This window comes from Scophthalmus maximus, chromosome 21 (genome assembly GCF_022379125.1).
Source record: "Scophthalmus maximus strain ysfricsl-2021 chromosome 21, ASM2237912v1, whole genome shotgun sequence".
In the NCBI taxonomy this organism is placed as follows: domain Eukaryota; kingdom Metazoa; phylum Chordata; class Actinopteri; order Pleuronectiformes; family Scophthalmidae; genus Scophthalmus; species Scophthalmus maximus.
The window spans coordinates 1,868,054-1,896,024 of record NC_061535.1 but is presented as its reverse complement, the minus strand read 5'-3'; the positions used below and the strand labels follow the sequence as shown (position 1 = coordinate 1,896,024).

At 44.3% G+C, this 27,971-nt stretch overlaps 1 protein-coding gene across 3 annotated transcripts; it reads left to right on the top strand.

Moving 5' to 3' along the window:
• nck1b (NCK adaptor protein 1b) lies at positions 1-27,912 on the top strand. 3 transcript variants are annotated; one of them, XM_035619192.2, is made up of 5 exons: positions 1-241; positions 12,176-12,228; positions 12,715-12,955; positions 23,173-23,927; positions 24,011-27,912. In XM_035619192.2, the coding sequence occupies exons 3-5, from the start codon at positions 12,730-12,732 to the stop codon at positions 24,209-24,211; spliced, it is 1,182 nt and encodes a 393-aa protein (XP_035475085.2). In that variant the 5' UTR covers positions 1-241; positions 12,176-12,228; positions 12,715-12,729; the 3' UTR covers positions 24,212-27,912. The 3 variants fall into 3 exon arrangements, with proteins under 3 accessions (XP_035475085.2, XP_047185693.1, XP_035475086.2); XM_047329737.1 differs by lacking the exon at positions 12,176-12,228; XM_035619193.2 differs by lacking the exons at positions 1-241; positions 12,176-12,228; positions 12,715-12,955 and adding an exon at positions 16,010-16,137.
• The last annotated feature ends 59 nt before the right edge of the window (positions 27,913-27,971 follow it).

Genomic DNA, 27,971 nt, shown 5'->3' with positions numbered 1-27,971 from the left:
GCTTTAGCCTAGCCGCGCTGCCGAGCGATGACATGCTTTGGCACAGAAATGCTATTCCACCGGGGCACCGCGGCGGCGTCTCATCGGCTAGGCTAGCTCGTAGGAATGGAAAAAAATCACCGGTTGCTTGCTAGGCGCCTAGATACCATTCAGTGTTTTTGTGTGATGCTTCTTACACATTAAATATCCCCCCCCCCCCCAAAAAAAAAGGAAATAAGAGAAGGTGGCCACCAGCAATCAGGTAAGACGTCGTACGGCTCGAGCAGGCGTATGAATCTGAGCTGGCACTTGACGGTGGAAGCTATCCGTTCCGGGGCTCCGCTTGAGCGTCCCCCTCACGAGATAGCTACGGGCTAGCCGCCTGCTACGCTTCAATTCGCCGATTGACGTTAGAACTCGCGTCGGCTAACGGGCGGACCGCGAACCCAGACAAAACCCCCGTCTGTCGCCGTGCCAACATGGCCAACCCTGCTGTTACCCGGCTGGCTAACGGTCACACTCAGGGTTTTTTTTTTTCCCTTCTTTCTCGGGCACGTTAACGTTAGCCAAGTTGGGTTAGCGCGACACGCTGTCAAAGCTCGAGTCAGAAGATAAAAGCTCAAATCCCCAAAAACACCCCAAACTGCTGCTAGACAGCCTTTCGACCGTGGGTGCGCTTCATTTCGTGTCGCGCACCACGTTAACGCTTTTTTTTTTTACTCCTGAGATCGAAACGTCCCCTGCGGCACCCGCGGTGAACTGCAAATAGCAGCATCTGATTCGCTGCATTCACAGGGTCTCGTTGTGTCTACCGATGCTTGTGCTTGGTGCTTCTTTTTTTTTTAACAAATGTATAACTAAATCTTGAAGCTAGAGCAGGTGGGGGTTGTGTACTAATTCGGGCCCATGACCATGACGTGAGCATTACAGTAACGTGATGGTTTCCTGTACCTATGTCAAAGAACCTTAAATGGTAATTGTAGTCAGTCCCATCACCTCTCCTCTCTGTCCCCCAGTATGATTGCATTTTGTTGGTGCAGTGGAAATAGGGATTGTTTTCATCATTGATCTCCCAAGCTATTACATTTTACAAATCATCATCATAATAATAATAATGATGATGATAGTGATGATGATCTATAAAATGTCAATGAAATCTATCCATCTACCTTGGACTCAGGGCGAGGTGTTCTGATGACCGACAGTGCCGAAGCCAGAGATATATTCTGTTTTATGTTGATATAAAACATCAAGAAGAAGGAAAAAAAGGCAATCTTAACATTGGCACGCTGGCGGTAAATTACTTGATTGTTTTGTTTCCCCCAGATTTTATAAATTATTTAAACGGTCGGTCAGTTCCCTTAAACTTTGGCTCATTTCATTTTCTGTCAATCAGTGAAGGCTTGTGGGAACATGTCTGTGTCTTTCCACCTACAGTATGTAGGGAAACCAGTAATATGCAGGCAGATGAACTCTGCCAATGAAGTCATTTCTGTTTTTCTTGCACATGTTTTAGATGTTTTTTCCTCCTAATATTGTTTGTGGCGTGCACAACCGAAGTCAGACTAAATGTCGTGCTGTCAGCGGCACAATGGGGCGGCGAAGCTCTAGACTCGTTGGCAAGCTCCTCTGGCTCAGGTTTGTGTAACCTGTTACAAAACCTGAAACAATTGTCAGATTGATATTCTTTGGCGGTTTTATCTCGCGGTGAATTGAAGGCATCTGGTTGGTTGGATCTGAATGATTCTAAGATGGGAGCATGTGTGTCTTTCCAAATGCCATGGGGGGGTCTTTTTTGCAGCTGCTGAATAGTAGAGTTTCTGTAATTATTGTCACACTGACAGCCCTCTTCACAGTCTCTCATTAAGGTTTCAGGGAGGTGAGAGGGGGAGAGAGACGTTTGGTTTTGCTGGAGCTCTTCTCTTGGTGGGAGTCTCGAGGGAGGGTGGCCACAGTTCGCAGGGAGAGAAATGGCGGAAACCTGCTTCACCAGCATGAGTTAGTCGAAGGCTGATTTGTGTTTTTCTCGAGACTCGAGGCCAGAGACATGAAAGTGTCCATTAAGAGATGTATGGTTCCCCCCCGAAGTAAAGCTTTAGTTATTCAGCTAATTCATGTTGATATTGCGGAGATGCAGCACCAATTCACTTCATCTGTGTCCTATTCATAGCTCCTGTTTCTCTGGGATAGACTCTAATAGCAACCTTGTTTGACTGTCATGACAGTATAATCTTATGAATATGCAGTGATGACAGTGCCTGGCTACAGTTACCAGTGGCCTCCAGCAGCCAAATCTATCCCCACAACCCGTAGGAAAGAAACCAACTGTGTATTTTCACACTGGCAAAATTACTAATGCGGCTGAAAATGTTCCTGGTCAAATGACAAGCTCGGGAATCTAGTCAGCATTTGGTTTCTAATGAAGTTGTGAAACTGGGGGGAATTTGTTTCTGCAATCATGCCTCTTCTCTCCATCTCCATCACCTCAATTATTGCTTAAGCTCTTTTCCATTTTCTCATTTTCTTTCTTGATTTTGTTTTTTTTCTCCTGTCTCACACGTTTGCCTTTGACTGCCCATGCATGATGTAGGCATATTTGAACAGTCACCGGCGACAAAGGTACTTTTTGTATGTTGGCTCATGTCACCTGTTGGAAAAAGGAACGTAGCCCCTTATCAAGGTACAAAGAGCAGGGGCAACAAGGGGAAGAATAAACAGTAAGCACTTTTTTCTTTTCTTACTGTTATCAGAATCAAGCAGACATGACAACTTAATGAAGCTACGTTCAGCTGTTAAATGCATGCAAAAGCAAAGTCAGTGATGATATTCCTCCCTACTTCTGTGAAACCTAAAATGATATTTGCTAACGTTTCTCATTTGGAGTTTCGACTTCCTTTATTAGCTCATCATGGTTCAGGGTTTTTCGTTCAGTGGTTTTTGGCAGAGATCAAAATGAGGATGCGTGCACTTGAAACCACAGCTGTCATTGTGATAACAGAAGTTGTTGTGTGACCATGACAAAAAAAAGGCAATGTTGTAAAAAATGTGTTCTTAGAAATATTGATGAAAGTAGGCTTATGAAGAGCAGTTGCAGTGTGATTTCGCTGAAGCTATATTTAGTCTGCCCACCTCTGCATATTTTCGTGTGGATCTGTTGAACCAACAGTTGGTGCAGCCTACTGTCTACTTCACTCTACCGCGTCCTTGACCACAGACTCACCAAGTGAAACTATACAGAAGGAATTTTTTTTCAGTAGCTGCAATGACCTCAGGATATTGGCGGTCCACAGGTAGCTTATGGCCCAGAGGCATGACTTGTCATGTTGATGTTCTTTTGATCTGAACACTCTGACTCCCGCTTACTGATCCCGGCTCGTTTTCTCTTGATGCTTTTTATTGGAAACTGTATGACAAGCAAGCCTACGAGAAACCGTCTAAGGCTTTGAGTCTGTGGTCCTGTCATCAAAATTGTTGGTTACATGTAGAGAACCTTCAAATGGTGGCTTCATCTTATCACATTATGTGGAAATATACCAATTAAAACATCTAAAGAACTGTTTTTTGGTAAATTGTTTAGAATAATATAACATATGGTAAATTGACTGTTTATATGGTGCTTTTCCAGTCTTACAGTACAAGTCACATTCATTCAGCGCTGCTATTTACCGCGCTTTTTCATACACTGCCAAAATAAGCGACAGAAGACATTTCGTGTTAAGTGTCTTGCCCAAGGACACGTCGGCAGGCTGACTGGGGGAAGCTGGGATCGAACCACCGACCTTTTGGTTTGTGGACGACTTCGCTAGCTCCTGTGCCACAGTAGCCCATATATGATATAATGCAAAATGTAACAAGACACTTTAAATATTCTCTATGCTATGCTAGTGCCTGGGTCCTGTTTACCAAAGATAATATTATTTATATATTTATTTGCTGTTATAATCTGAGCCTGGCTTTAATGTGTTCGGGAAACTGAATTATCGAACTGTCAAGCTACAGACAGTTTTTTAAATTTTCTTGTATAAGGGGTTAACATACACTGCACACATTGACTGGCCCTTGTGTGCGGCCAGAGCCTGTGACTTTTATGCTCTCTTTGTATTTACATTACAACATAAGAGAAGTTCAGCTGTACTCCGTGTAGTTGTTTGAATGGAAAGAAAGAAGATTAAAAGAAAAATCGATCGGCAGTAGATGCAAACAATACCATTTGTGTTATTCAATGAAGTTCAGTTTGACGGATTCTCAGTCACAACTACAGTTTTAGCCACCACATGTAAAAACAAGTGCATTACAGCTTTTGACAGCAGCTGGCAAAATCAGACTGTAGAACTGGTCAAACAACAACAAGACAGCCAACCATAAATTTTTTGACGTACTAGAAGTCCAACTGATCAGCCGGATGACTGACTTTACAGTATTGAAACCTGCCTTTGTGACGTTTCTCTAACTCAAATAACAAATAAATTCAGGCCAACTCTAAAATCAGTCAGGATTGATCGTCATTGTCAGTTTAGTTTTTTTCCTGATTATAGCATCTTAAAAATAATTTTGATAGGCTAACAGCGTTTTTCTTTGTGAAACCTCCATCCTATTCATGTCCAAGTTCTGTCCTGTGCAGGGTTTAACAACACGCAGTGTCATCTGCCAGTGTCTTGTTTGACACCATCACTTGGGGGTGCCAAAGTTGAAAATTCTCTTGCTGTGCACATGAAGGCTATAAAGTAAAACGGTACGAGAATCATACTCTCACTAGAATATTGTAAGAGAAGGCTTAGATTGATGGAGAACAGTCCTCCCAGTGTTTTAATTTGTGTTAAGGCTATCTCACTCCGGCCTCACGGAGGTAAACGTTTCTGGGCACTCGCTCTCTTTCTTGTTGTTGATTCGCACACAGACCCCAGATTTTTGTGGCATCACCATGCAATGTGGAATGCCTCCCGTTCTCGAGATGCTCATAGACGAGTTCTAACACGTGGCTCTTCCAGACTAATGTCCCAAGTGGCTTGTTTAGTCCTATCGTGACAGCACCCTAGGGCTCATATTTGCCAGGATGTACAGAGTCCAAGAGGAAGCCAGTGTATCCATTTCATCACTCTGACACTGGCTGTCTGGGATTATTATCTTGCGGTTTACAAATGATCTGCTATTTTGACTGCAGCAATAACTTTTTTTTCCAGAAGTTTGCAGTTGCAACAAGGTGTACAGCAACCAGTACATTGGGCATCATCTGTTTTACTGACTCCTTAATGCAACTAATAGTTCTAAGTAGCCCGACAGCACACAAGATCAAACCACAAACAGCTTTATTTCGCTGTAGTACTGGATGTTCGGAATCCTTCTGCTTTGTAAACTTGAATTGGTCATAGGGAAATCTCCTGGAGTTCCCAGACTTGGTGAGGCAACATGAAGGTTTATTTTGTTGCAGTTGTCTTGATCCCAGAGTGCTTGGATGTGTCCATCATTGGACCCGATAGCTCTAAGCAAATAGGCCACGCAGGGCAACAACTGGCAACAGCCGGGTGTGGATACGTATGTGTCGGCTCTGTCGGCTCTGTCGGTGTAGGTGGGGTCTGAGGAAATGGATCCTTTCTTTCACAGAGGTATAATGTTCTGGTTGGTGTCTGTTTACAGAGACGATGTAAGTATTTTCATACGGGAAGGCCTCCTGCTAGTTAGAGGTGATAATTAGTTAATATGTTAATTTTGTAAATGTCCAGTTTATTCTGGCAAATAGTTATGCTGTAATACTTTAATATTTGTGTAGTAATACATTATTCTGTGTTTCTTAAAAGCACTTTGGTGATTTTCTATGGTAGATGATAAGGATGCTTTGGTTGACTTTTCTGGACTGATTCGCATCAATAATTTTATTGTAATTTATTTTTATCAGCAAACAACCCACATAAAAAACCCAATGAAAGCCACTGCTTTTCATGTTTTGTCTTCCTTGTAATGTTGAGTTTTTCTCACCATTCCAAACTAGTAACGTGTGCGTATAAGAGCTGCAAAGACTATTCCTAATTATTCGCCAACTAATTTGATAATCGATTAATCGAAAGTAGTTTTTAGGAAATAATGAGTAAAAATTCTCTGATTTCAGCTACTTCAATGTGAATATTTTCTGGTTCTCTTTGCCTCTATGACTGTAAACTAAATATCTTTGGATTGAGGACAAAACAAAACATCATCTTGGGGTTTTGGGAAACACGATCGACATATTTGACCATTTTATGGACCAAACAACTGATCGATTAATTGAGAAAATAATCGTTAGCAGCAGCCCTAGTTCTGCTAATGCATAGCAAATGATGTGAGGTCTGTTTGAGCATGTTATTAAAAAAATGACAACGTTGCTCTTTCTCAAGAGAAAATGACCTTTGGATGACTGGATTAAACATTTGTAAGTCAGATTTTTTTGTTAAAATTTTATTATTGTCATCTGCTTCATGTTTTCTGGCATCTCGTTTTTCTTTTTTCAGTTCATCACTGCAATCTGTCTGTGCGAGTGTGGCTTCAGGCCTGTGTAATGGACAATATGCATTCGCAATGAACTGGGAAGTGAAAATGGGGAAGTGGAAACCATTTTCAGTTTTGTTTGTTTATTTGCCTTAAATTATATAATGATCGTTTTTTATGATTATTTATGTTCAGTAATGACTCTCCTCTGATGTGTGTGGGTGCTCAACCTCTCAAGCCACCCTGCAGATGTTTACAAGGACTAGTCTGTGATGAAAGTGGAAAGTACTTTGCTCTAGAGCAGGAGAGGAGGTATTAGGTTATATGTACATTTTTTGGATTAACTTCATGAATATTACTTTTAGCTTTTGAAAATAATGAATCTGTACAGTAAGTTTGAGTGGCCTGGCTAGGGACTTTTCATTTTGTGTCTAATTTTGCCATGCCACATATTTCTCGCTGTGACATTTGTGTGTGCTTCTCACAGATTTGTTTTGAATGTAGTAACCCTAACCCTAGCCTTTTGATGTGAAGTGGGCCCAAAAGAAAGCCTGAAACTTCTGGTGTTGGTTGTTGCTATGAGAGAAAATCTCTGGCAATTATCAAAGGACATGAGCCACGGTCTATTTTAGGCCATTCCCAACTACTGAGGGTGATCCCGAGGGGTGGATAACCAACTGCTTTCACACAGTCATGAGCCTTTCTGGATAGCCCAATACTCTGGAGGCCCCTCTGTCTCTGATTGAGTTTTAATATGATTCAACAATAAAGTTTTCTAATGGATAAAAAGCATGCGTTCTCTTGGCGACACCGGTCCTGGACTTGAGCTCCCATCCTTTAAATGAGATGCATCATCATCAATGCAAAACAAGGATAAGTTATCTGGACTTGGGGGGGGGGGGTCAAGCCTGCTCTCTGTCAGATTGCATCACTTTCCCATCATCCGGTCACCTTTGTGTCCACATTTCCTGTCTCACAGCTGGCCTGCCAAGTCTCCCATGACCCTTTGCTGCTATGCTGCTGTTTTGTTTTGGGAGAATCTAGGACAGCTGGGGTGAGATGCAGTCTCATGGTTTTTAGTTACCGCGGGTCGATGTGGAGAAGGGAAAAAAAAAAGAGCACAAGCATGTATTCATCGGTGTGCGTCGCCGTCCGCCACTGTCCCGTTTGCGGAGCTGCAGACCTGCCCCGAGGCTAAAATGTACGTTTTGGTGTAAGTAGGAGGAAGTGCAGCCGTGCCAGAGGGGCTGAGCGAGCAGCGAGCACACAGAGCACATTCCAGAAGGCAGCAGAGCCCTGTGATTTTAGCAGGCTGTCACAGGGATTAGGTTACTCTGTCTGCCTCCGTGAGCTCATGCTGTTGCTGTCTCAGTGCCTCAGCAATCCTGCTGAGCAGCGGTACGTTATTTGCTCTCGCGGTGAAAAGACAATGATCCACATATTGTCAGATTATACAGTATCCAGTTGTTGCAACTTCATTCTCACCAAGAACCTCTTGTCAGGCTGGTGCATATCTCTAGTGGTGTCTCTCTATCATGCATTACCAGATAGACCACTGGGTGTGCTCTCTCACTGGGTTTCCACTTGTGTGTGTTTTTTTTTTTTCCCTGCCAAGACACGAGGGGTTTGTGGGAGCAGCTGTAGACTGCAGGATGTGGTGAACTTGTTTCATAGTAACATTGAATTCGCAAAAGTTGCTCTCTGCACATCTTCGTTACGCCACCGATGTGCAGTTGTTGTGGTCTTTGGCCCGCACCGTTGTAGTGTCACCTCCTGTACATTTTATTAACTAGAAGCAGAACACCACTAACCTTTTAAAAAAAGAGTGAGAGATTTGTGGTCTTCTGCTGATGGGAAACAGTGGTGATCAGTGTTGACACTTGAGCATGAGTGGGTTACTGATTGTAACACTGGTCGACCTGTCACTGGCCCACAACTGCTGCTGTGGCAGTAGATAAGATGGACCCACTTTATCAGCTTGGTATTTGGGAGTTTACAGTACTATGTATTAAGACACAGGACTATATATAGACACATGTATATATACTCCCTTCTCCTTTGTAAACCCAATTTCTCTCATGGTATTATCGCCACGCATAGACCGCAATCTTTTGTTATCGGCAAATTTAAATCTTTTTACCATATGAGTCAGATCAAACATAAAATACAGCCTAATATCACTGAGCCTTATCATTTGAGCAAAAATGCAGAACATTGCAGTTCCAGCTTTGCGTGTGAGAATTTGCTGCTTTTCTGATTTATATCATTGTCAATTTAAATTCTGACATAACAAGAAATGTGTAGCTTTCACTTTGCCTTTGGTAAACCATCTGATATTTAGACCTAAAAAATCTGATTGATTAATCCAAAGTATAATCCAGAATTGATAATGAAAATAGTAATTAGTTGTTCAAATAAACAAATACATTAACTGTTATTAAGTTACCTGAGTCAAGTTCTCCCACCGTAGTGATCGGTGATGTGACTGGTAGTGAGACACTCATTTGCTGTGTTATGGGAGCTGTAACAAAGTCAGCTGCTGTTGAAACAGTGTTAATGCAAGTGGAAGTCTTCCTGCTGCTGTTTCAGGTGGTGCAACACTGGAAAGCTCATGTTGTGAAGCAGCTACAAGATTATATTTTTGGTTAATTAAAAACAAAATATCAGTCTGGTTTCCCTTGTCAACCACAAAGTTCACACCTACAGATCCTATTTTTGCTTAAAGTTGCAGTGCCACCCGCTAGGACGTCTCTTAAGATGTCGACGAGTGATATTTACAAACTGCACTTGCAGTGTTCTGTGGTGCGGTCGATTTACAGAGCCTGGGCTGAGTTGAAAACCCAGATTTTTTTTCGGCGCACACAGAACCGACAGCTAACGGACCGGGAGGAAATAGTTTTACAAAACGTGTTTTGCTCTAGAATCGTTAGGTGCCCCTTTAATGTTTTCTGGCCATGTTATTTTCCTTCCTCAAAACATCTTTATAAGTAGTAGGGCTAGGGCTGAACGATTTGGGGAAAATATCTAATTGAGATTCTTCTGACAGATATTGCAATTTGTGATATCACACACACAGAGAGAAACTTTCTCTGTTAGCAGTTTGTCTCTGTTGCGAGGGAAAAGTTGTGGCATTTTGTAACCTCATGGTGCCTACATGAGCCATTTCCATATGGAGTAACAGTCGCAGACGACTATGATGTGGTACTATGCTAGATGGGGCTTGGGCGTCACTACTTTCACTGACTTTTTGGCCGTACACTCATCATGTAGCGGGCTGTGGTGCTTTTTCAAGCGCTGATACATGTTGGTGGTGTTGCTTTGGGACGTTTCCACTGTTCCAAGACATGCTTTGCACAATACCTTCTTTTGTTGCACATTGTGGTGAGTGCATACGCATTCGACTTGGGGAGCCCGGGTCAGATGTGCTGCATAACATATTTGTCTTTGCGACCTGCAAATCGCTCTTTCAAATCTCAATTTCGATTTGAAAATTATTAATCGTTCAGCCCTGATAAGTAGTTGGTCATTATAAAGTTAATAAGCTATTTGAATTGAGGAAATTATTCATGACATCATTTCATCTCTGACAAATGTTTCCAAATTGGCAACTGAGTCCTGCATACTTTCAGTTCTGCATTGCCCCTGAGTTGTCTGCAATTCTGGTTTAATTTGAAGAGAACTCCTTTGATTGTGTAAAAGTGAGGACGAATAGAAGAGTAAAACAATCTAGATTTTGTTCAGACGTGGTAAACCGTCCTCTCTAAGGCGGTGGTGTGCCGTGGTGATGGATTGGGCAACCTGTTGATTCTTCTGGGCAGCAGGGTAAACGGAGACCCACAGTGGGCGCAAATGTGACACCATTTGAGCAGTTTGACCTGTCTGACCTTGTGTCTAGTGTTTTGGAGTGGCGAGCGGCCGCGGCTCAGTCTGCAGCTGCGTTATTGGCTCAGAGCATCTGTCGCCTAACTTTTTGATCCTCCCCTCACATCTGCACTGTCGTAAGTCACTGCAGTGTGAATGTGCACTTAGTGGTGAGCCACCCTAGACATAGGGGGGCGTGATGGCAATTAAAAGAAGTGAGACCGGGATGCAATGTGTTCTTTGAAACTGGGAGATAGCTGGGGAAGGGGCAGTCCTACGCTGCTGATTCTGTCATGCTCTGTTCGGGAGAGAAAAAAAGATTCTCAGGGAGGGATGTTGTAAATGGAGACGGAGTGCACATGCACACTTCTCAGCCTCTTTGGCAGACAGTTATCCAGCCCAGCCCAGGGAGTGGAGAGTTCGTTGCCTTTGTCTTAGAAGCAGCACTCGAGGAGAAAATCAGATCTTTGTTATTGTGTGCCGCTCCCTAACATGCCTCCTAGTGTTCATTAATTTAATAAGAGTTGGAAAAGGAGCAGGTAATGACATGCTGTGAGATGAAACCGCACTATACACCATTATAATGTTTTTTCTGAAATAAGTCAACAACACCCACATGGGGAATTACATTATAGCTTTGGACACACTACACTACACTACACTCTCGTGGTCTTATCTATAAATAAGGGGGATATGAGATGTGACCTAAATTTTGTTTTATGAAGAAATCGGCTCACGACCCATGCTTATGTTTTGTTTATTCTACTTCTCTCTGTGCTGCCGAGATGTTAGCTTGACCTCCCTCTCCTCCTCATGTTTGCCTAAGATCAGGTTGTGGGCCTGTCTCAGGGCCAGCTGCAGCTGAAACCAAGCCGCTGCTTAAAAAAAAAAAAGAGAGCTCTCAATCAATGAGGTCAGTGCGAAGTCAGTTAGGGGGGAAAAGGTGAAACTCCATCCACTCCCATGACATCAGAGCAGCTCGGCAGCAGCTTCAGTCGAGCCTCCCTCCCTCAGCGCCGACCCCGGGAAGCTGTAGTATTAACCAAAGCGTAGCCCGACCGCGCTGACAGCTAACGCGGGTCATGAGACCAGCTGTTGTGAATATGCTCATTGTTGAACGTGAACAAGTTTTGCTTGTGGATCACAGTGCTCTCAAGTCATAATTTCAGATAGCCCGGGGAACTTAAAATTCTCGTGTATAGCAGCACTGCAACAGTGGAGTCATGCTTTTTAATGTAGTTCACATGATCACTGCATTTGAAGGCTGCACACGTAGGATATATTTATAGGCCATAGCTAAATTTAAAATAATATCCTACCTCATTAGTGCTCAGCGTGAGCCTCACTCCATTACATATCCACACTGCTGACGCACACCGCCCCATTTTCTTTACTTCGTCTTTGACAGTAAACTTTGCCATCTTCCTGGCTCCCAGGTTCGATGCCACACACAATAGACAATTGTTGGACTGCTGCTGAGAGGAAATCATTCCGTCTGTGAATTAATGAAGAATGTGGATGCCGAGAGATTGGTGCTGTACTCTCTGGCAGCCTCCAGTGCAGAAGACCGAAAAGAATAGTCATTTCTATGTGTTATTTCAAGAATACAATTGGTGGTGGGGGGAGTTGTATCTGAGGAGACTAAACTGTGGAAGAGGAAGCTGGCATTCCGTCAGAGTTCTGGCCTGGCTGTATTGTATTTGGATAACGCTGTCTGTATCTTGGCACACTGTGAAGACCATAGACACAGTGGCTAGCTTGTGTCCGACGGTTAAGACACAGAATATGGATACGCAGACAAGTTTCTGTGTATTTTTCAGAAACATTTTTAAGATTATATTGTAATTCCCTTGCATTGTCTGTGTTGTGTTTCTAGGTCGGCAGAGACGTATCAGAGACCTTGAAGTTCTCAGCTTTGATGCAGCACAGGTACAGCCATCTTATTTCCAAACAGTTTCTAAATTTGCTTTTGGTTTGTCTCTCTTGCTGAATAATCGGGTCTGGAGCAAAACAGCAATAACATGTGTATGAAGGTTGTGCAGACCGTAGAGGATCCTGGTAGTATTAGTCCACAGTGAGGTTAATTTCTTTCTCTTGTTTATGTATTTAAATACTTATTATTGCAACAGAACTTGGGGGTAAAAACCTGCCATGCTCAACACCTACCCTGACCAGTTTCCTGAGAGAAACCCTGTTTTGTTTAACTACAGGAGAAAGTGTGCCATGGTGTTGTCCTCATTATTTTAGATGATCGAAATCGGGCCAACTTTATCACCACTTCTTCTTCTGCACATCGCCCAACAATGGCCAAGATTTCATTGTGTAGTAGAACGTTGATGCCGATCAACTATTTTAAATTGCCTATAATGCAAAACATTCATTCTCGTTGTCGTCTTCTCTGTCTCTCTCCATCAGTGTACCTAGTGCAAGATGACGGAAGAGGTGATTGTCATCGCCAAGTTTGACTACATGGCCCAGCAGGACCAGGAGCTGGACATCAAGAAAAACGAGCGCCTCTGGCTCCTCGACGACTCCAAGTCCTGGTGGAGGGTTCGGAATGCCACCAACAAAACGGGCTTTGTGCCGTCCAACTACGTGGAGAGGAAAAACAGCGCCCGGAAAGCTTCTATTGTCAAGAACCTCAAAGATACACTCGGTAAAAAAAACAAAAAACTTTTATGGCTTCTTCAATTCTACTTTTGACAGTTTAATAATCATTTTCCACCGTTCTTGTTTTTTTTTTTTATTTTCGAAGCTTACAAGACGCGGGTTAGTAATTTCTATATCTTCAGTCACTCATAACATCTTTTTGACTGTAGGCCAACTTAACTTTGTCTCATGCACAGGAACCGAAACAAAATCGTGTCACAGAGCGCCTGCTTTCTGGAACTGCTCTGCATTCGTTTGTTTCTGACCACATTGTTGTGGTATTTTGATGTACTGTCTACCAGCATCCACAGGAAGATGGTCTCAGGCAGGTGTCTGATTGGCTGAAATGCTGTAAGCTACTTTTTTTCCCCCCTTACAAAGATATAGTGTCTTGACAGGAGTGTCTATAGTTTAGTGTTTCATGCAAGGCATGACCTTGAAGGCTTGGCGCAGGTAAGGCTGTCACATTTAAAAAAAAAATTTATTTCAAAAGCCTCAATACGAATTGAATTTTAGCTTTGCAACTGTGGCACTTAAGAAAAAGAGCTAATTTGTTTTGTGTCAACAAATCTTAAATATCTCCGCTCCCTTGTTTGTGTGTACAACAGAGGATTTCCTCCCGCTCATTATATTTATGACTGGAATCTTTGCGGCACAGGTGTCGTCTCCACTGTCAACACAACGGTAATATTTCTGGGCACTGCCATTTGCTCAGGGGCTTTGTAGTGCCAAAAGCGAGCCACACGTAACTGTGTATGTAAGCCAAGGTTACCATGTGTCTCCACTCAATTCTTCTCGACATTCATGATAATTTGGGACACACTCTCTGACCACTGCTGTCCAGTCAGACAGCTTGCCGGTTGTTTTGACTATGATTTCTTTCATTTGATCGTTTCTCTTATGTTGTCCGGATAAAATGTGAAGATCTTGTTTATTAGTTTCTGACGCTTGTTTTCATACCTAACCTGTCCTCTGGACGTCGGGGAACAGTGTTTGCTTTGATACGTAATGTTTGTTTGGCTCAGATACTCATTGGATTAGGTTAAAGGTCGTGTGTGTGTACCAGCATTTACCACTGTCGACGAGTGATGTTTACAAACTGCAATGTGGCACCATTTTTTTGTTTACGAATTTACGGAGCCTGGGCTGAGCCGAAAACACCGATTTTATTTGGCATGCACACACAAAAGCGACAGCTCACAGACAGTGAGGAAATATTCACTGACTTTTACAAAATTTGTATTTCTTTAGAATCATTTACATCCCCTTTAAGTTAATCAAGCCGCGCCAAATTTCACACACTCAGTTATCAGTGTGTTCAATATGTTCTTCAAGATCAATCCTAAATCTGCCCTATGTCCAAATCCATGTAAAAATGGAATGAGTTCTTTCTAGGCCCGTATCCCTACGTTCCACCACGTTCCATGGAAATCCATTTTTTGTGTAATCCTGCTGACAAACAAACAGACAAGGGGCTATGACGTAACCTCCTTAGCCGAGGTTATAACATAAGATCAAACCGCACTTGTGAGACGGACAAAGAGTAAGCCTCATCTCCTTTTGATCATCTTTGATACAGAGGTAATGACACTCCTGCAGAGGGTGAACCCTGCAAGGAAGCCCTGGGCCCCACGGTGTCTTTTCCCCCTCAGAAAGGACTGAAAGTACCGGGGGTGTTCTGACTTCCGAGTACTGCTAACCAGAAGTGTTCCATGAATTTATAGCTGTATCGCATAAATGCAGTGTTTGCAAAAATCCTTATCTGTTGGACACGGGATCTGCGTCTTCCTGTTTGCTGCGTGTGCCAATGTTGTGGTAAGAGGAGACTGGTAACATTCAGGATTCAGGGGGTGCTGTGTGCTGAAATGCTCTGATGATAAAGAACAGGAAGAGGCCCCTTGATGGCTTTCTATTGACTGCTCGTTCATGTTTTTGACTTTAGCTGTGTTGCTGATATTACACTTTATAAAAAAAGACTTGTCATATTCGTTATCACTTGACTCAAGCATATAAATTCTTTTAACTGCTGCACTTTGAGTCTGTTTGGCGCTTAGGAGTGTACAGTACTTGTAAGTGTCTGTATCTGTCCATTTAATGTGTGTGTGTGTGTGTGTGTTTGTGGTTGCGTTTGGGGTCGTGCACCACAGCCATGAGCCTCCCAATAACTTCCCACCTGTCACTACAGCCATTGAGCAGATAACCTCAGGTAAACAGCTGCATGAAACACGTGCGCACGCGCGCACACACACACACACACACACACACACGCCTAAAAACATACAGGCTCAGGTCACACTCACTCACACGTCCAATAAAACAGACTAATGGAAAACATTAGTTAAGGCCAAACCAAGCCTTGTTAAACACTAATGCAATCGTACTTCAACTTCATGCGTCGTAGTTTATGATCTATAAGTCTGTTTAGGAGACTGTATGGGTTTTTATGTTTTTCATGTACATGTATGCAGACCTGATGACGACGACCACACTGACTTATGTTATGTGGGAGGAAAAAAACATCCATCTCCCTTTCTTCTTTTTTTTTTTAAACCGAGCCCGTTGCTGGGTGTGGAATGGTGTCATCGTTAGAAAGAATGCGCAAGGGTATGATCTGTCTGCAGATGGTTGTGTTTTGCCGTGCGAGTGCCTGTGTGTGAGGACTCATGTTCCCTGGGTTTGTTGAAGAGTTATGAGTGTGTCTCTACAAACAACTGCAGTCATGTGACTGAGCACTCACTGACTCACTCCCCACAGATCTCACACAGATCTATACATTTTTTTATTTAAACCATCACCCTCTTGTAAATATCTACTGACGCTTATTTTCTGTAAAAACAGCTCCTTTCTCTATTTCTCTCTGCTTTCATCTCTCTTCCTTTTCTCTTTCTATCAGTCTAAGTCTCAAACCCCCCTCCCTCCCTACTTCTTTCCCTCTCCATGAGGCCTCTGTACTCTGCCTTCCAGAGTTGGACCGGAGGCCTCTCTGTCCCGCTCTCTCATTGGCTAAGCACGACCACATGGTCAAGGGAGTGGGCTGTCCCTGCTCCGCTGTCCACCCAGCTCACTGGGTGTTCCAATGGAATAACTCTACAGCTGCAGTGGGAAGAGAGCGGGGCCGGGGGAAGAGACAGAGAGGGAGAGACGGCGAGCCCAAAATGGACATGGCTAACCTATTCAAACATTTCTTTCGTGAGTTTTCAACTTTCCTCGTCTCCTGTCGCGACTCAAAGTAGCTCTGTTTTCTGTGTTGTTGTTGTACAAAGTGTTGAAAAGAGCCTTTTTTCTGAACTTTGAGCAGTCCTTTTTTTTCTCTCTCTCTTGCTATGTTGGAGTGGTTTTCGGAGGGGGGTGTTTCTGATTTTTTTCTTTTCTTTTTTCCCCTCGCTTGGGTTGTTGGTTACTTTCAGCTTTAGTTTGGTCGAGCGATGTGTCACATTTAGCGCAGGCGGAAACTGAGTAATGTACTAACATGTTGTGCTGGCAGGACGGGGAGAGGGAGAGGGTGTCTTAACAGCTTTTGAGGCTGTGTCTGTGCGAGCGGCTGCAAAGACTTGGGTGGATATGCTTTTGAAAAGCCTTCTCCTGAGCTGAAGCCTGTAATTGACTCAGCAATCCTTCTCTGTCTCTTTCTTTTAAACACACACACACACACACACACACACACACACACACACACACACACACACACACTTTTGTCCTAGTGAGTGGGCTGCAACTCGGTGGATTACATTATCATGCTTGAAGACCCCGTCTCCACCCTGTTTGGGAATATCTCAAGACGTAGCCAAAGTCTGTTTTCCTTTATGCTACCCTCAGGGCGAGTTCGCTCATTCTGGGAGGGTCACACCCCCACCCACCCAACCCACCCACCTCCAGTCATGAGCTACAGTCGAAGGGACATGGGGTGCTCATGTAGAACACTGTAGTCATTGTGCTGCGAGGAGGAAGGGGTTTCATTGCTGATTGATGGGACCTGGACTCCCATCTCTCCTGCACCTCGCTTGGTTATCAGAGGAATGTCACTACTCGGGCCGCTCCATGGGCTGTGGATACTTTACAGTCACACCGCCAAACTTCTTCTTCAAAAGGCCCTGGCACGCAACCATGCTGTAATCTCGCCTTGTAACTGTCGAGTGTTACGTCCTGCCTCTGTCTGACATCCCCACTGGTGTGTGTGTGTGTGTGTGTGTGGGTGTGGGTGTGGGACCGGCCGACGGGTCTGTTGGCAGTCTAAAGGATCCAGAGAGTGACACGGAGATGAGCTAACAAACCTTTTCGCTTGTGTAAACTGAGCGCTGCCGGTCGTCTCTATCTCTTCCTCTCCCTCTGCCGATCCCCTCCCTCTCTCTGTTTTCCTGTTTCTCAGCATCCCCAGTGAGCGGAAACGCTAATTTCAGCCACATTTCTCTGTCCGCGCTGCGGAGGAGTGCCGGGCCCAGAGAGGAAGTGAGAAGTCGGGAGGAAGTTGAATCATTGTGCCGGGACGGTCCTCCGTCCCACACTCCGTCTTTTTCCCAACTCCCGCTACTTTTTCTCCAAACCACCGCTCACTATTTCCTGACAAGAAAGGCAAAAGAACCCATCGTAATATAGAGATTGGAGGGAGATTTGTCAACATCACTAAGATGTTGTTCTCCGTGTAAAGCTCCAGTCATCTTTGTTTTCCTGTGTCTTTTGACTCAGATCCTCTTGTCTATGGAATTCACTTGTCTGTGGAGCTGCAAACAATTATCCTCGTTATCAATAACTGTGCAGATTATTTTTTTCAATGAGTAGATCAATTATTCAGTCAACAGAATATATACAGAAAATATATATTTAAAAATCATCACAAGTTCTGAGTACTGTGGTCATATTGTTTTGTTTTGTTGGAGTTACAGTCTAGAAATATTTGCTATGGTCATACAAATAGTAAGGAGAACAAGAAAATATTCCCATTTGAAAAGTAAAAATTACTCGCATGATTAATGGATTAATAATGAATAATTTGACTCATCTGATTTTCTCATTTTCAGATTTTAATGCATTCGTAGCTTTCTGAAAGTAGTAACATTCTGTTAAAAGTAGAGTTAGTTTGTGTTGGGTCGAGCATTACTTTTTTTTTAGCTGAATATCAAACCGTGATACATTTTTGGAATTGATCATGTGCCCGCTGTGCCAAGTACTTGAAAATCGCCAGCTTCCGAAAACTTGCATCACGTGTCTGATCAGCGTAGTACTTTATTTTTTTTTTCAAATCAGTTAATTCCTGAATTCCTGATTCCCTTATTGACCATTTTAATGTAGCTATAGTTCATATGTGGCAGTTCTTGTTTAAACAAAATGTTACATTTAAGGACTTTAAGGAAAAAAAATTTAAGTTTCATTTTTTGTTCCGATACTATCGGCACTACCGTCGAAGAAAATCAATTATCTCTTGCTATAACTTTCACACCATTGCACCTGCTTCCACAAATACTAACAACTTAAAGTTTTTTAAGTTTGCTCTACACATACTGAAGAATGAAAACTATATCAGCAACCAAAGTTGAGTCACGAAAAGCTGAGATACAGTTATTCATTCGAGGGGAATCCCGGACCAAGTGCACCTGTGCTGGACAAATTGCACTTTAGATTTAGGTCACCAGACTAGAGGTTAAGGAAAAAAAAAAAAGTGAGAAATTACTGTCAGCAAAAACACTTTGATTGTTCGGAAACAACTGGAGCTGGACTTTCTAAAGTGAGCCCATCATTCCAGTGTTGCTGAGGTGATGCACAGCTACACATATACCGGTAACCTGTTTGTTTTACCATCAGGACAATAACCCTGCTCCGCTCCGCCACACAGACTGATGGCTGCCTGCACCTGATGACTCAGATAGCTGCAGTTGAAAGAGTTGTGCTCGTTTCCTGCGCAGCCATCAGTCAGCCATGTTAGCAGCTTGATTGAAGCTTTGGTCTTGAGAGGCGGTCCCAGCCCTTCCCCTCTGAAAAGAAAAGGCTCACTTGTGTGCAGGTTCCCTTTAGTTAGTTTGATTCACATTGTCTGACAGCATGTGTGTCATTCCATTTAATGTGCAAGTCTCATACTTCACCATATGGCGCAGGGTCACATGTCTGGAGAGGAGCGTGTCTATGTTCCCTCAGCCCTATGTTCCCTCAACCCATACATATGGCTGTTCCCTGTTTCCTCAGCCCTGTGTTTCCTCAGCCCTGTGTTCCCTCACACTAACCTAGGACCTAATTTTGATATGAAGATTTAATAGAAATGAGGGGACCCCGTCCGGAGAATATACAAGTGGCACAGTTATACTTGAGGCGTGATCGTGCTACATATTCTATACGTAGTTTAGGCAACTTGGACGTGATGGTGACGTGTTGTGCGTGGCTCTAGAACATTGAGGCGTATCACTGCTGCTGAACTTGTCCCAGTGATCGTGTTGTGTTCAAGCAGCGGGATGTTCAGGCGCTGTCAGACAGCCTGACGCGGGGTGTTGTCGTCCACAGAGGAAGAGCACTGGAATGGAGGGAAGCCGAGGGGTCGAAAGGGCCCTGGCAGACAATGGATGGCCGGCCAGTGTGGAGAGACCAGCACTTTAAAAAACAAAACAGTTCCATTCTATCACTGGTAGCCGAAAAAAATCTCCCCAGCACTTTCTTCTCCTCCTCCTCTTGTGCCTCATCTGTAAACAAAAATGTATTTCTTTTTTTTCGTAGGGGTCTTCGTCTTCCACCATCTGACGCCACGCGATTTCCCACGTCCTCCTCTCAGGAACTGCACAGGAAAAAGCATGTGACATAGAAAGAGAGAAACGATTCCAGAGAACGCAGGACTTTTCTCTCCTTTCTCTTCCTGTCTCGTAACCCCTCAGAGCGAGCAGTGGCGTAGCTTATTGTGTTTCAGAGGTAGCACCGAGCTGCCACATCTGTATACACTCATTTAACGTCGTCGTGCAGTCGGTTAGAGGTTAGGGTCACATATGAAGACCCTGCCTTCCTCTGCCAGGGAGGAGTTTGGGGTGGGGGCTAAATGTTGTGTATTTTTAGGGGGGGGTTTGGTCCTCCGCCAACTACTTTAACTTCCCTTTTCCTGACACAGTATTTGACCTCTTGTATACCGTTTAATCCTGTTCTTCTTTTTTTTTGAATGCAATACAGGGTTTATGATTGTTCTGCCAGGAGTGGCATCCTCTCTTCTTGTATGCAGTCAAACGTACTGTACAGCGTCTTGTCAATAACGGAGTGTCTTGTCGATGTCAGCGTAATTAAAAAGTCCAAAGATTCGGCGTCACTGAACTCGCTAAGCCTTGGCCACAGTATAAAGAAAGTGCACGCAACAATCACTCGCCGTCGGTCGACGTGAATGCGGCCGTGTCCAGTAACTAGCAATGGTCCGTGCTCGTGTTCTCCGGTGAGATAAGAGCCTCTCCTTTATCGTCAAAGGAAGCACTAACTGACAGTTCGTCCACTTGGCCACACAAGTGAATTGTCAGCAGTTTAACCTTCAGCCGCATGACGGATATATATATATATATATATATATATATGAGAGAGAGAGAGAGAGAGAGAGAGAGAGAGAGAGAGAGAGAGAGAGAGAGAGAGAGAGAGAGAGAGAGAGAGAGAGAGAGAGAGAGAGAGAGAGAGAGAGAGAGAGAGAGAGAGAGAGAGAGAGAGAGAGAGAGAGATTTTTAAAAACACAATGTTTATTTAAGATTTACAAGAGAACATCACGGTCCTCTACAAATGAAATGAGAAAAAAAAAAAACTTACAACAACAAAATAACAGAAAACCAGAATAAATCAGGTCATAAACACAGAGTGAAAGATGAGTTCTCCCTCCGTCACTGAATACACAGCCGTGGTGAAACACCACTGATTCAAAAACTCTTGCATGTCGTTCATCAGAGAGTGGAACCTGAAGTCCGCTCTCACTCTGGCTCTCACCAGAGACACGTACATGTGCGTCAGCTCGTGTCCGGACACATTTCCTATCTTGTCTTTCCTGCTTTTATAAATCGACAACTTGGCCTGACCAACCACAAAATTCAGCAACAGAGAGAGAGAGAGAGAGAGGAGCCAATGCCCTCAACATCAACAACCCCTTCTCTTCCCCTCGTATCATCTACCTGTAGCTGCACAATCAAATCCCAACTTCCCTTTATTACCACAGCTTACAGTAGTTTGAGCATCTAGTCAAATGCCTCTTGTGCTTTTTCAATGCAAAGCTGCCGTGTGACCATAGCAGGAAGCGGCAAATATAAATCCACGGGAAAACACTGATAAGGGCTGAGTTACATGCCAGGCGCGATTTTAAAATACAACCCATGGTCTCAGATCTCAGCCAGAGCCAAAATTAACCTTCATTTATGCAAAGGTTGACCTCTAACCTTTGTTTAGAGTGAACTAAGTCATCTCCAACTGTACACAAGACACATCCTGGGGGCTTGCACCTGCATGATGTGGTCCCTTCCCCATCGCCCAAACATGCAAGTTTATGTCTTTTTGCACTTGGCACTTTGAGTTATTAAGGCTGCACAGAGGCACAACTAGAGCTAACCCGGACCTACAGACGCCGACTCTTAACACCCCGTCTGCAGTCTGTAGTTACGCACAGCGGTGCAACTAATAACAGGCTCTACCTGGAAGCAATTTGACGTTGGACTCCTCGAAGCGCTACCGTGATATTTGTCTGCCTCTCCTTGAGTCACTGACGCGTTCGGTAACAGTTTATCTGCGGTAAAACGGATTCAGTGTGTGTACGTCGTGACACATTAGTCATATTCCGCGACAGAAAACAAACAAACACACACACATCAGCACCGTCCCAGTGACCACACCCTGCCTCCATGTGTAATTTCACACTGCTGACTTGTTGATTATTCACGTTTAATAGCCTTGCAGACATAATCAGAAACAGAATCACTGCTTTGCCCTGCTCACTGTCTGGTGTCTGTCTGACTGCTGTCCACCTACATCATCAGAGAGAGGGTACGCTCGCCGTGATAACAGTAATGCTATATTTATATTAGTTTTTGCAAGAACTAGCAAAATGGCTCACCGTTACTCATTTAAAGTATAGATCGCTCCGGCTGCGAGTATTAGAGCTGCCTTTTTTCCTCGTCTCCTGGAAAAGTAGGAAGAGGGGCGCAATCTCACCGCCGCGTCCTCTGGAAGCCCCACGCATGCGTTTTCATACAAACTGTTTGCATGTCTGCCAAGTGGAAATTCTTGTCCATCTAAGACGGTGACCACAGTCCTGCCAAAGCTGGGCCTCAGGGCTCCGTGGCCCGGGGAAGAGGCCAGAGGGCCCAGTAATACCCCTCTCAGCTTAGATGTGGTGCCACTAAGTGCGCGCCTGACAACGCGCCAAGAGGGCCGACTGCATGCGGGACGAAAATTCAGCCCATGGTCCCCGTGTAGCCGATTAACTCTCGATAAAACTTCTCTCATAATCGCTGAAGTCCGACTGTTGGCACAGTGGGGCGGCGGGCTCGGAGGAATGGGAGGTAGGGGGAGCGTTGGCAGAGATGGGACGGAGCTCTGTCCAGCTGCAGCGCAGGCAAGCCGCGGCGGCCGAGGCGATTAGCGCAATGTGATTACCCCCAATGAAATGTGACTGAACCTTTTGGCCCACAGAGTTCAGGGCCAATGTAGCTCGTACTTCATTTCAATTTTAAATACACTTTTTTTCCCTTTTCTTTATATAGCTTCACAGGATTAATTGGGCCATGCCGAAACAAGTTTTCATCCCACTCACGTTTTTCTTTTTCAACCATTCCTCCTTTCTTGTTTCCTCAGCAGCGAGGCCTAATCCCCAAGAATGGATTTGGATTTGGAATGTGGGGGGTTCATGGAAAAGGACTGATATTTAGCGCTGCCCACCCGCCCCGCCTGTGTTTCAGCACACACCCTAATGCTTATTATCGCTGCCAGGGATTTGTCTGGGATTTTTTTTCTTTTCCTCCACCGCCCTTAAATTTTCAGAGGTGTTTTTTTTAATAATGGCGTGGTTTTTTTGTTTTTCTGTTGTGGTGCGTTCCACGTCAGTGGGGAGTTTTTGAGACCTGGAACTCTGGGAATGAGTTTTAATCTACACAAAGGCACCTGACATTTTGTCTGCAGAGTCAAAATGTCAGGTGCCTTGTCAATAAATTTCTGACATTATTCACTGGACTCCATTTCAGTGTTGATGATGTTCTCTCTGTAAACTCTCACACTTGTCCTTGATTCTGTTTCTGTGTGTAGGAATTGGGAAGGTCAAGAGCAGAAAGGGCGGGATGAGAGACACGGCGTCCAATGCCGACTCAGACATGTACGCGGATAACGGAGAGCGGCTGTACGACCTCAACCTGCCCGCCCTGGTCAAGTTCAGCTACACGGCCGAGCGCGAGGACGAGCTGAGTCTGGTGAAGGGCACGCGTGTGGTGGTGATGGAGAAGTGCAGCGACGGCTGGTGGCGCGGCAGCTACAACGGGCGATCGGGCTGGTTTCCATCCAACTACGTGACGGAGGACGTGGACGGGACGGCGGGGGGCGGTGGAATGGGCGGGCTGGGCGACCCGATCGGATCGCTGACCGAGAAGCTGGCGGCGGTGGTGAACAGCACCACGAACGGGAACAGGGTGCTGCACACGGTGCAGGCGCTCTACCCGTTCAGCTCGGGCAACGACGAGGAGCTGAACTTTGAGAAGGGTGAGGTGATGGAGGTGGTGGAGAAGCCCGAGAACGACCCCGAGTGGTGGAAGTGCCGCAAAGTGGACGGACAGCTGGGCTTGGTGCCCAAGAACTACGTCACTGTGCTGGACTCCACCTCCCACAAACCCACGGCGGCGCTCACCGGGCCGCCCACACCCGACTGTGACTACATCTCGCCGTCGGGCACCGGGCGCTTCGCGGGGAAGGAGTGGTACTACGGGAAGGTGACGCGCCACCAGGCGGAGGTGGCCCTCAACCAGAGGGGCTCCGAGGGGGACTTCCTCATCCGGGACAGCGAGTCGTCGGTCAGTAGCCGCCCGCAGCTGCTTTGATTCGCTGTCTGAACACCGATCAATAACCACGTCTCCTCTTTTTTCTCTTTCCACAGCCAAACGACTTCTCCATCTCCCTGAAGGCGCAGAGCAAGAACAAGCATTTCAAAGTGCAGCTGAAGGAAAACCTTTACTGCATCGGACAGCGCAAGTTCAACTCCATGGAGGAGCTTGTTGAACACTACAAAAAAGCCCCGATCTTCACCAGTGAGCAGGGCGACAAACTGTACCTGGTCAAGGCCCTGGCAGCCTCCTGATCCCTCTGTGCCACACACACACACCTCGACACATTAACTGCATCCATACAGTATATATATGCACATACAGATACTCACACCGCAACACACACTAACACGTCAACTCCATGCCTGAGAACTTGACACATTGTCAGGACTTTGATGCCCGATCTGTGAGCATTCCAAGAGGAGGTCTGAGGCAGAAGAAAAGACTGTGGACTCCTGAGAGCCGACTACAGACCCTCTCAGTCGCCTATTTTAAATTATCCAGATGTGTTAGGTCATTAGGCAATGCCATGTATTTCCACCTTGATATCTTATTAGTTGCATTTAGTTTTCTTTTTTTTTTTTTCTTCGATAATATATAATCTTTTAACAGTTTTCTTTTTAAAATGTGATGATTTTTTTTTTTTTAACTATATTCAACACAACAACAACCGCATTTCACGTTAGCAGATTCTGACCGGATCCCGGTGAGGTCTACGTTTCAGCTCGTCTCTGTGTTGGCTGTTTTAAAGGCTGCGGACACAACCGGTCCACAACGTCTTGCTAAGTGCAAACCATGAATAAAAATTAAGTGACCAAAATATATTTATTGATACAGCTCTATTAGACATTGGAATATCACAACTGTGCATCTGTGCGTCCGCGTGTGTGAGGTGAAGATTCCTCTTCTTGTGCATTGTCGACTTCTTCTCCTCCGTACCACAGAACTGCTTGTCTCACATTTTGCTGAATCCACATTATGTGAATGTTACAGAGGAGAGTCAAAACTCCCACAACTTTTTAAATCCTCACACCATTTCAGCTGGGGGGGAGGAGATGTTGACGACGGGAGTTCATCCGTGTGTCCGAAGGTCATGTGAAGAGTCATTCCCCCCCTTGTACACTGACCAGTCCTGTGGAGCTTGGGAGGAGGAGGAAGCGTCAGGCCAAGTCCACAGGATGATGTCACTGATTGCTGGAGGGAATGGGGGAAGTAAAAGGTTGCCCAGGGGTCGCGTTTGTGTGGCTGCAGAGTATACATGTCAAACTAATGGACAGAGAGGAGGTTCAGAAAACTAATGCGTATGACTGCCGCTGGAAGAACAGTGAACTGGTTTCAATGCTTTTGATGTCTGGAAATTTTTATTTCCGAGACTTAAAGAATTGAGTCTCTGTGAACTCCCCCTGGTTCTGGGAAACGCAGCTCGGTTTTCCCCCCCGGTGTGTGTGTGTGTGTGTGTGTAGTCCGAGTCAAGTCAGAAGACATGTTTACAGCGCAACATGTGGCTTATATTCACAGAATAGTCTGTAGTGAATGGGAGTTAGTGGAGAGAAAATGGACCAAGTAGTGTTTGAATGTTGGAGGGCCGCTACAGTAGAACCAGTGCCTGCAGTGGAAGCGAGGAGATGACGACGACGATGAGGAGGAGGGGGAAGATGATTATGATGATGACGATGCCTGCGATGATGAGTTCTCCAGCTGTGGCCAGTTGGACCCGAGTGCAGAGAGAGACTCAGAGCGTGCCAGAGGGATTTCACAGAGGAGGAATGGAAAAATGAACCCGTTTTTTTTTGTTTTTTGTTTTTTGTTTTTTTATATAAAGGCAGAGAGTTAGGATCCAGGGAAGAGACTTTGGAGAATCTGTTCCACTGGATGAGAATATCTGGAATTCTGCTCCCGGTCAATACTTGGGCGGGGAAGACGAACAGAGGCCAAGGCTGAAGAGAAAAAAGATTTCTGACGGGCTTTTAAGGTCCAGTAATACCACACAACACATGGTGTGTCTGCTCTCCGTTCCCCAGGTGTTTGACAGATATTCATATTCATATTCACACAAAAGCTGTCGGAACAACAAGTGTATTTTCTCTTCTTTAGATGAGGAATTAACGGGGAAAAATAATAACCTGTCAATTTGTTTCAGGGTGGCCTCAAATTGGCAAGTTCTAATTTTACATCTACAGCACCAGTCAGAATCTCCATGTAACTGTAATCACACCATAGTATACAAGTCCAACAGTTTATATATGATACATAAATATATGTCAACATTCCAAGATGGATGGTTTCTGTCAGGCCCCACCGGATTTCTAACTACAGGATTTTTTATCATATGACTTTTTTTTTTTCATATACAGTCCTAAATCATACAAAGACTTATTCCAGTTTCACATATTATTTGGATATTTGTGCCTGTTTTTGGGATCTGACCGCGTCCCCAGTCGCCAGATACATATTTGGATATTACAAAAATCCGATTAACATTATTGTTATTTTACAACCCTATCCCCCACTGCTGTGCTGGTGCCATGTTGCTGACACTTTGTGTGCGAGACATTGTTTTGCCTGCGGTAGTAAATAGTAATCCACTGTTGTCAGCAACCCCCGTTCTTTTTTTTAAAGATGTATTTAAAAAAATGTTGGTATGTGTGCGTTTCCCTCCCTCTCCCTTCCATCTCTACACAATCTGCACTGTTACGCAGCATGAACGTGACAAACCCCAACGCCGTGTGCCCCAGTTTGAAGGATTTGGACGACAATATTTCAATGTGCCTTCACAGCTTTCTGTCAACCAAAGGTTTAGTGCCCCCCACTCCACTTTATCCAGTTCTTCCCCCTTGTCACCGCTGCCTGTTATTCTATTCAGATAAAGTTTTGCATGTGCATCAGTCGTGTCTGAAACCATCCAAAGGTATTTCCTTAAACACTCACGTTGTTGATGTAGGCTGATAATGTCATTGTCCAACTTTTTTCTTTTTTGTCATGCAATTAAAAAAAAAAGAAATGCCCATTAGTCAATACTGTGTGTAGTTTTCAAGTGACCTTATACCGTAGCTGATCTCATCAAGTATAACTTCATGTACAGTATATGAAAAATATGTGCTGATGATCTATTCGGGAAAAAAACAATAACCCCCAAGGTGTGATGTAACCAATGGCCTGAATCTGTGTGTGTGCACCTGGAGCAAACGGTATCACATGTTATTGGTTGTCAAGAAAACCGTCATGGTTTCCAAGGAAATAGTTTTTTGTTTTTTTTTTTAATGTCTGTATGTATTTCATATAAGACTATAGTGTCAGACATTCACTTTTGCAGTTTAGCCACTTAAATATGTAAAAAGAAATAACGTCAAGGATACTCCAATGTGTGACTGTATCTACAAATACAGAAGTACAGTATCTCCTTGCGTACATATTGTTATGAACTGGGATCCTTCTTTTTTTTTTTTTTCATTTTACAACGGAGGCCGCATGAGCAGAGCCTCGTCGCTGTACAGAGATGGTTTTTGAAATCTGCTTCAAAAGACACCTTGTCTGATATCATTCAAGAGATCCGTTCGTCTGACGTTGTTCTCGTGATCAAGAACCACAGTGCGCCTGCGATCATCGTGAAGCCGAAGATGGATTCGATTTGATAATATAACTGAGGGACAAATATGGGCCCAAGTTGTTTGGAGCTTTCTGGTGCTTTTTGTGCTGCTTTGACATTTCTGTGGTTGGTTGTTTTTTGTTTTTTTTTTTGTCTCGCGAGACTTTGTCGTTGTCGTCGTTGTTGAGCGAGAGTGTGACGAGAGCGGGACCCGTGCTGTGGGACGATCGAGGCGAGATGCTGTGAAACATTTAATGTCATGCTCTTTAATACTGTTCTTCTGGAGGTGGGAGATGTGTTCAGGTGTAATGATTTAGGAGAGTTTATTAGAGTGTTCAAAAGACGTAATAAACCACATTAAAAAAATGATCATGTCTGCTGGGTTTTTTTTTGTCACAATTGATGAATGCTTTCAGAATGAATGTTTG

Coding starts and splice junctions, on each gene's coding strand:
- nck1b (XM_047329737.1), top strand. CDS start 12,730: ATGACGGAAGAGGTGATTGTCATCGCCAAGTTTGACTACATGGCCCAG. Junction 12,956..23,172: donor GAACCTCAAAGATACACTCG/GTAAAAAAAACA, acceptor TTCTGTGTGTAG/GAATTGGGAAGGTCAAGAGC. Junction 23,928..24,010: donor TCCGGGACAGCGAGTCGTCG/GTCAGTAGCCGC, acceptor CTCTTTCCACAG/CCAAACGACTTCTCCATCTC.